Source organism: Atta cephalotes (assembly GCF_000143395.1).
Source record: "Atta cephalotes unplaced genomic scaffold scaffold00038, whole genome shotgun sequence".
Taxonomy (NCBI): domain Eukaryota; kingdom Metazoa; phylum Arthropoda; class Insecta; order Hymenoptera; family Formicidae; genus Atta; species Atta cephalotes.
Genome location: NW_012130102.1, coordinates 1,380,137 through 1,389,356, shown reverse-complemented (window position 1 = coordinate 1,389,356; position 9,220 = coordinate 1,380,137). Strand labels below are relative to the sequence as shown.

Here is a 9,220-nt window from a genome sequence, read left to right as displayed (position 1 = left end):
TTTTTGTTGCAGATCTTTTTTCTAAGATCTCTCTCTCTCTCTCTCTCTCTCACACACACACACACACACTCTCTCTCGCAGTTATATATTTATTTTCCAACAGTTCATTGAACAAAGCGATTCATTTTTAAAGATATTTTGCCTGTACAATCAGTCAAAAAAAGGTTAATATTAGCTAAAAACTTTTGACCATAAATATGCCCTGAAATCAAAAAATGAAACAACAAATAATCTGACTTATATTGGTTTAAAATAATGATATTTACCTGAAATTTTATAGGTAAATAATTTTTAAATGAAATGAATCTAAATAACCTTTTGCGCGATTATTTATTAGAGTTTTATTGGTACAAATAAAAAAGCTGATTTAATTTGTAACGCTGATTAAATTTGCACTTAAAATGCATATAAAATGCGATTTTATATAAGAAATAAAACAAACCAGAAAATTAAGTAATTTTCATATTGATAAGAAAATTATACTCAAATTTGTGACACATACGTAATAGAATAATCTATGCAAATTTTATATTTTTGGTAACTTTGTGTGATAACACATTCATCCTTAAGATATTAGATATTATATTAGATATAATATTAGATATAATATGTGCAAAAAAATTAAAATTTATACTTTTTTACTATTTATTTTTTTTAATGAGTATTATGTACACACATAAAGTTCAATAAAATCAATACTTATATTTAATGATATAATTTAAATGAAAATTTTCTCATTTTATTTTCTTTTTATGAAACATGTCAAAAACTTCTTATAATAAAATAATTTTTAATTGAGATTCTAAATAGCCGGCAACCTTTTTATATTAAATTTTCAAATAGACACAACATAAAAAAAATCTATAATTTTCTTGTATTTGTTTTTGTTATAATGCATTTTCTTCATTTTGATAAAAAAATACGTATTGACATATCCTTAAACGATATTCTTGTTATGTTCACGCAACAAATGCTTCCTCATTTTTCAAAAAAAAAAGTTTATTATTTTCATCTGTTTATCGCACGCGATAAACTGCGCATAATGCACGAGATAACTCATGTGGCAAATCGCCCGAGCATAGCGGAAGGCGTTTCAGAGTTGACGCGTTTCGCGCGGGATGTGCGGGATCGTGTCGGGAAAGGGTCGACATTTTCCGGCGGCATTTCCCGGCGAGGATGTACCGTCGGAACAAGGTGGGTGCGGCCTTAACGAGGCTACCACCCTGCACTGGCACACATCGCCAGCAAGGTAAACAAGATTTTCGTGCGTCTCTCAGCTAAATTCGACGGCGCCCGAAGTTGGACCGAGAGCCCATCGGCCTCACCAGGCGATTCGCTTTAATTTCGGGGTCGCACGCAAATGAATTGCTTTAGCGTCGGTAATCGTCTTTGGAAATCCAGCTCTCAACGCAGACACGGCGGTGACCCGCAATCGAATGTCGAATCACCCGCTGACTAAATGCGACGTCCTGCGTGTGTGCAAATTGCCCGTCCATACATGGACCATCGTTTTCGATCGAACGAGGAACGCGTCTGATTGTGCCGATTCTCATCCTGATAAAATTACCCAGCACAATCGCGTTTAATGTTACGAGGGTTATCCCGCGTTAATAGGATATCCCGCGGTTCATGGTCTTAATTGTAATGATAACAAGTTCTATATGGCCAATCTGGAGCTTTATCTTCTAAACGAAAATGTCGATGAAAATATTAACAGCGATCATTTAATTTTTTACGTTGCTCATGATTGTAATTAAACTTAATCACAATCTATATTACATATAGTTACGTTTTATTACTGTAATTAAATACAAATGATTCTGTTAATTTCTTCGAATTATTAAATCAGGAATATAATTTTATAATTTACTTATTTCCCTAGAATCTAATTTCTAAAATTATATTCTTTTTAATTGCTTGAGAGGAGATGGTTAAATTTGAACGAGCTAAAAATAGCAGTTTTTCAAGAATTCTTAAGAAAAAAGTAACGAACCAAATACGAGGAGATTCTTTCCTCATTAAATATAATGTACTTTTATCTATATTAAAAATATTTTTAAAAAATGTTTACAGATTTATTAAAAATCATGACTGCGGCAGCTATTTCCTCTTAAACATGGAAAACTTTGTTATCTTATTTTTGCTTTGTAAAAGAAGATTGAAAAATAGAAGATTTAAAAACATTAATGTCCCTCTTTTTTATACGTTTAAATATAAAAAATGAAATATAGTAATAAATAATATGGTAGTTTCTAATCGTCATGATTTTTCTGAAGTGTCGATTTTATTTTTTATAGGTAGCGGAAGATCCTCAGGCTCTGTTAAAGTGTCTGAGAGATGTGTCTTTGAGTGAATTGGTATCGGTGCCTGTTAAAGGGCTAGAGTTCGCACCAGCTTTTGGACCCAGTATAGACGGCGTTATAATCGATCCTGGCGATCCCGAGGATCAGGACTACACCCTGCAAGTCGACACGATCAATACGCTCAACAACATCCTTCTGAGAAAAGATGTCGTCGCGAAACTGTCGAGGTATCGTAACTCCTCTTTTTGTTTCAATCGTTATAACTAGCGAAATCGAGCATTGAGGCAAGGGAAAATAAATAGCGCGAGATACACAATATCGGAGTTCTGAAGGAATATCACCAAGAAAGATAAAATCGCATCCTACAACATTGAGAATAACTCTTTTATTCTTCGTTGAAAAATACGAAAAACTCGTGTAAACAAGAATGTAAAGGCTCGAAAAAGCTTAGCGTCCGAAGTATAAATGAAAGAGTAGTATTTAAGTATCCTAGTATTTAAGAATCTTATGAATTCAAATTGAGGTCGCTTAAACTTTTTACAATTATATTATTAATTATTAATTATGAATTGTAAAATTTTCTATTAGCAACACTGAAAGAAAAGACTGCTGCAACAATTTAGGTAGTAAAATATGGCATAGCATTTTTATATGTCTGTAGCAACCAGTTTTTGGTTGTAGCAGTAAATTTTTACTTGCGTTACCCTATCAAAATATACTGACATTGTGAATAGGCTAACTCAACTAAAAGATTTGCTGTTACAACCAAAAACTGGTTGCTACAGACATATAAAAATGCTATGCCATATTTTACTACCTAAATTGTTGCAGCAACCAATTTTTTTTCAGCGAATAATGCGTACTGTTGGAATTTCTATATAAATACAATTCCACAAGATTTGCAAAATCCGTGGCTAAAAAGTAAACTTTTCATACCGCAAGAAACTTTTTGTACTTTAAAAACGAAGCTTATAAATCTGAAAATATTTTGTAAATCGTAAACTTCTTAATATTTTGTGAGAAACTTCTTTTATCTCTTTTAAACAGTTTAAAGAAAAATTCTTGCATTCACAGGTATGATTTGATGGTCGGTGTTGTTCGTTCCGAGGCGTATTTTTCGTTAACCGCCGACGATGCTCAGTACGGGATTGAAGCTGATAGAAGGACAAAGATTCTGCGCGAATTCGTGCGGAACACATACACGTATCACCAGCCGGAAATCCTAGCAACTATAATAAACGAGTATACGGATTGGGAACGACCCGTGCAACATCCTGTTAATATTAGGTAAATTCTAAAGAAATTTGATCGAAAACCAATTTCATATAACAATATTTTTATTTATTTTAATTACCGTTACGTATCTATTTTAATTTATCTCCAGCTATTATTTATTTTATTGATAGCGAATAAATCAATCGTGACATTTATTTAGTACATTTATTAGTTCTTCAGACTACAATTATTTGTTTCAATATTTATTATTATGAACCAACATTTATTTATTGAAAAAACATTTTATTTTAAAATATTCTTTTTATTCTTTTTATTTTGATTGTACTATTTTTGCTATAAAACAAAAATAATTATATATATAAACTTAAATTTTGCAGAATTTCCTTCAATTATAATTCAGTTTATATTTTATATTTTATTTATCTTAATTTTAATATTCATCTTTAAATTTATTTTCAGTCAGAGTTTGGAAGAAATTTACGGAGTATATTTATAAAAGAAAAAAAAAAGAACCACAAAATACATCTTTTTCAGGGACGAGACTCTCGAAGCCCTGGGGGACGCGAATACAGTCGCTCCAGCAACGAGAACCGCGGATCTTCACAGTCAATCCCACAGAAACTCCTATCTGTACGTCTTCGACTATCAAACGAAATTCGGAGACTATCCTCAGGTTTGCTATCAGAATATACTTTTTATCGCACAAGTTGGAATGAAAAAGAACTAGACGGAAGAAGAATCTAGACGTTGGAAAATCTAGAGAATAAAAAAAGAATCTGGAACTGTTAATATTATTACCAAAATCTATATTTTGAATATTATTCAATTTATTTTTCAAATTGTAGAATTTAATAATAAATCTGTTTTGCAATAAATTTTGCATACCTTTATAGACTTTAAATATGTATATAACGGTTAAAAAGCGTATTAAAAAGTTCCATTAATAAAAAATAGCGCAGAAGAGATAAATTCGGTTTACTTCCTATGATCTCTTCCATATTTTTCATATTATTCATTTATTAAAGTCACGGGTATATATGAGACAGAAGTTGGGATTCACCGGAAATACGACAACATGGCGGCGACTCTTGCTCATATCTGATTTCAGAAACTTACGATGAGGATACGGGAGGATGTACGGTCCCTTTCCTCTCTCATTCCCTTTTCCTATACCTCCTAGTTTCAAACTTTGAATGAATTTCAGTGGCGCGATTATTAATGTCACATATATATTAGCAATATCCACACTTCTCTCTTCCGAATGTCTAACAAGAAACGGATGTGTAAAAGGAAATCCGAAAATTGAATCGATGAGATCAGTTATTACCACTGCGTGGAATTTCGGAATATTATCTCAAGATATGTATTCTTGGTGCACCTTACAAATAGTCTGTGACCCACATGTGTACGTAAAGTACACGGAGTAAACAAAAGTATAAATACGAATATATTATATGTAATATATACACTGAAAAGAATACTGAATTTTAATAAATATTTGTTTGAATAATTTTAAGTATAATAAATATTTATTAAACATATGTTTGATACAAAAATCATTAATTTGATTTGAACTGTCACTTTTTTGTATTAAATAAATATTTATTTACTGCAAGTAAATGTTTATTTAGTACCATTCGAAAGAAATATTAAGTTAAAAAAAATTTGTTTCCAGTTTATAAATATGTTGTGGGATACAAGGAGATTAAAAACTTTTAGGTCTTTGACAGGAGAAAAGAATAATCCTCTTGTTAAAAATTTCTTTCGACTTTTCACGAAAAATAAAATTTCGCTGCATAAATTATCACCATATTTATCTCTCCGTAAATTCGAAAAACAACAACGGAAAAGTGGAATTTTAAAAAGAAACTCGAACGAGAGAGACGGAAGGAGGAGGAGGAGGAGGATTTGAAATTCCACGTTCGCCTCGCACCTGCAGCTTCCGCGCACTTTTTCCTTTTCACCCCATGCCGTCATTTCTGCCGGCACCTTTATGCCTTACACCCGGTGCACTTTGCATACGAATATCGTCTGGCACCTCGACCTGGCGATCACCATTGCCGTCACCAGCAAAATGAAAGTGCATTAAACGTTCAACGCGCACCCTCGTCTCGCCCTCCCGTCTCGCGCCATGAAGTCAACGAAGAATAAGGATCGCGCGTAAACGCTGCAACGAACTTATTGCGTCTGCACGACTGCATCCAGAAAAACGTTTCGGTTGCATTCGTAGAACGTTTGCCTCGCAAGAATATAACGTTAACTGGATATTTTATATTCCTGTGCTGTAAAGTAAAATATACCTATAACTCGACGAAACATTGAAACATTTTTAATGTATTATTTAATATTTCGAGAAATGTCTAGTTTCACATTTTTCGTCAAGCTAATTGCTAATCAGTTATTGCAAAATGAGTCATAACAGAATATGTTGATACATGTTAATTCATCAAAACGTGATCATGATCAAAAGAGTAATTATTTCCTGTTTAATGAACGATAATTTAATCGCGATTTGATTACTGCTATTATTCATTAATCATTCCAACAGTTTATTCTGTAATTGTTAACATCAACCGCCAATTCTGTTATTTAATAACAATTATTGAATCGTATTTTATTCTTGGATCTCGAATTGGAACATAAAAATCGCTTTAAAAGTCGGCTACGGATAAAAACACAATTCCGCTATTTCTCGTGGATAATTCGAATTTTTCGAGGACGCAAACTCTGCACTCGAGCTTGTTAAAATGGCGGGCAAACTTGAAGTTTGCAGAATAGGCTGAGGTATTTTTACAATTTCAACGAGAAATCGTAGGTGCACCTATAACTTCGGCAGATTCCATGAGTGCTTTCGTATGATCGAGCGTGAAAGAGGATTCCTCGGAAAAAATTCCATGGTTAGATTCGCACTCCGTCCTGATCTTTTCATTCCCTCCCCTTTCGCTTTGACCATGCGATTGAATTATTAAAGCTACGGAGTCATCTCGGATCAACTAATTTTTATATCTATTTAAAGAGAAAAAAGAAAGAAGGAGATACAAACTCAAGAAAATTACACTACTTTATAAATTTTGAAAAAAATTTAATTGCTCAAGATTTGTCTGATTTGTTTTTGTATATTTCAATAAAACTTCACTATATATTGAGAAAAATGTTTTTTTTTTCACCTACATCTTAAAAATAGAATCTAATAGAGATAGTTTAATGACAAATTCAAGCACAGCGTCAAAAATTATCCTAGACAATCTTCATATACTCTTGCATAAAATCTTAAACTATAATATTACCATATTATTATCACATTATATTATATGTATAGAAAAAGAGATAAAATTAAATATAAGGGCATATAAACAGAAATAAATTCCTATTTATATTGTTACTTTAACTCCTATTTATATTAAAAATAAAATAAGCACAATATTCTTGAGACTTCCACTTCCTTTCTATAAAGATTATGCGTTTCGCGGATCTCTTCCGTGTCCAGATCCATTCTTGGAATGCCAACGTTTTGTGAACCTTGCAGTTCATTTCATCAGTGCGAGGAGCAGCCTGAAACTGAGCTGTTCCTCCAGGTCATTCCCCTTTTATATATTACGCTACTTGTTGGAGTGGCAATGAGTTCTCCTATTTCTCCTGTAATCGCCAACATCTTCATTTTGAGAAAAAGGCCCTCAGAAAAACACTCAAAAAACCAGAAATTTGGTTCCGTTATGTAGACGACACATTCGTGATATGGAGACGGCCGAACTCCGTAAATTCCTCAACAATCACTTCAAATATTCACTTCACCATAGACATAGACTTCACTTCATAGAAAACGGAAAACTCCCCTTCCTAGATGTTCTTATCTCTAAAGAAAGCTGACGGTACCTTAGGCCATCAAGTGTACAGAAAACCAACACACAGATACTTACATGCCGAGTCACACCACCACCCAGCAACAACACAAAAATAGTCAATCAATTCACTTGTACATAGAGCTTTCATCATCTCTGACAAAGAACATTTACAGACAGAACTCACTTAAAAACAGCTTTACAGAAAAACGGACACGACAAAAAAGACATAATCAAAACAATCAATAAACATGCAAACAAGACAACGATCTTTGACATACAATCAGAGAGAATCCTATCCATTCTTCCATATATCAAAGGAACAACAAATCGGATTGGCAGGATATTAAACAAATATAATATTCGAATTATCTTTAAACCACTCAAAAAGATAGGACAAATCTTAAGAAATTCTAAAGATTCAAAGACCTCCACTCAGTTCCGCAGGAATATAAAAAATACCTTATTCCTGCGGGCAAGTATACATTGGAGAAACTGGGAGAATGGTCAACCTACGGATAAAAGAACATCAACGTGATGTCAGTTAAAACACATTACGCAATCAGCACTATCAGAACACAATATCGAAACAGGACATCAAATACTGTTTGACAAAACGATCACAATAGCCAACATTATATCATACTTTCCAAGAAAGTATAGAGAAGTCATAGAGATACAAAAACACCCTAACAATCTGAATAGAGATAATGGCTACAACATAAATAAAATATGGAAAATTATTCTCCCTTAAAGAGGACTGACCGATTTTCTCCACCCCCTCCCTCTCTCTCTCACCTACAATTCTCTTCTTTCAACAAGTAGCATAATATATAAAAGGGAAACGACTCGGAGGAACAGCTCAGTATCAGGCTGCTCTTCGCCTTGATGAAGTGAACTGCAAAGTTCACGAAACGTTGGCATTTCAAGAATGAATCTGGACACGGAAGGATCTGAAAACCCCTAATTTTTATAAAATAAGCTTAAACTTTTATCATATATCATGTTAATTATTATTTTAGAGGCCGGGATGTATCCACGGGGAGGAGCTGCCATATTTTTTCGGAGCGCCCCTGGTTGGAGGTTTGTCTCATTGGCCGAAGAATTATACTAGAGCCGAGATAGCGCTCTCCGAGAGTGTAATACTCTATTTGACAAACTTTGCACGTACCGGGTAAGTTGTGGAAAAAAAGCATCTTTCGTAATATTCTCATAAAATAAAAGGTTTACTATTAACGATGCTCCTCGTCAGGAATCCGAACGAGGGCACTCCTGATCCCGGACCCCTCGGTTCCAGACCGGAAAGGACCAAGTTTAAAAATATCGACTGGACAGCTTATGAAGCCGTCCATAAAAAATATCTTAGCATAGGTGAGTCTTTGTAATGTTTCTCTTTAATTTAATATTCTTGTATAAAATCTTCCCATCGTAAAAAAGTTTATTCCTTTTTGATATTTTTTTTAAACCCTTTGTTTCGGCACATCCCCTTTAATTTCAAAATTGCTTGTCCATTTTTCAAACTGAAACTTAACTTATAAGCTAATTCGATAATGCTTTATTCGATTTTAAAGTTAAAAAAATATTCAATATGGCGGATATAGAAAAAATAAAAATATTTCAAAAGAAAATCTGATTTTTATAAAATTTGATTTTAGAAAATTTCTAATTTCAAATAACACACACACACACACACACACACACACACACACACACACACATACACATACTAAATTTCCTAGTTTAGCTTCTTGTTTAGAAGCTCATCAGACTACGCAAGCAGTTAATATCTATTTACCGAACTTAATTTCTAAACTCTAATTATAAGCCTTGTAATACGAGTAT

At 33.2% G+C, this 9,220-nt stretch overlaps 1 protein-coding gene across 1 annotated transcript in view; it reads left to right on the top strand.

The window, feature by feature from the left end:
* The window catches only part of LOC105621952 (neuroligin-4, X-linked), a 36,617-nt gene that overhangs the window by 26,318 nt on the left and 1,079 nt on the right, over nucleotides 1-9,220 (top strand). The window contains exons 4-8 of the mRNA XM_012203387.1: nucleotides 2,298-2,530; nucleotides 3,378-3,590; nucleotides 4,074-4,212; nucleotides 8,401-8,552; nucleotides 8,631-8,749. Coding sequence (XP_012058777.1) covers nucleotides 2,298-2,530; nucleotides 3,378-3,590; nucleotides 4,074-4,212; nucleotides 8,401-8,552; nucleotides 8,631-8,749 — 856 coding nt within the window. The remainder of the gene's footprint in view (nucleotides 1-2,297; nucleotides 2,531-3,377; nucleotides 3,591-4,073; nucleotides 4,213-8,400; nucleotides 8,553-8,630; nucleotides 8,750-9,220) is intronic.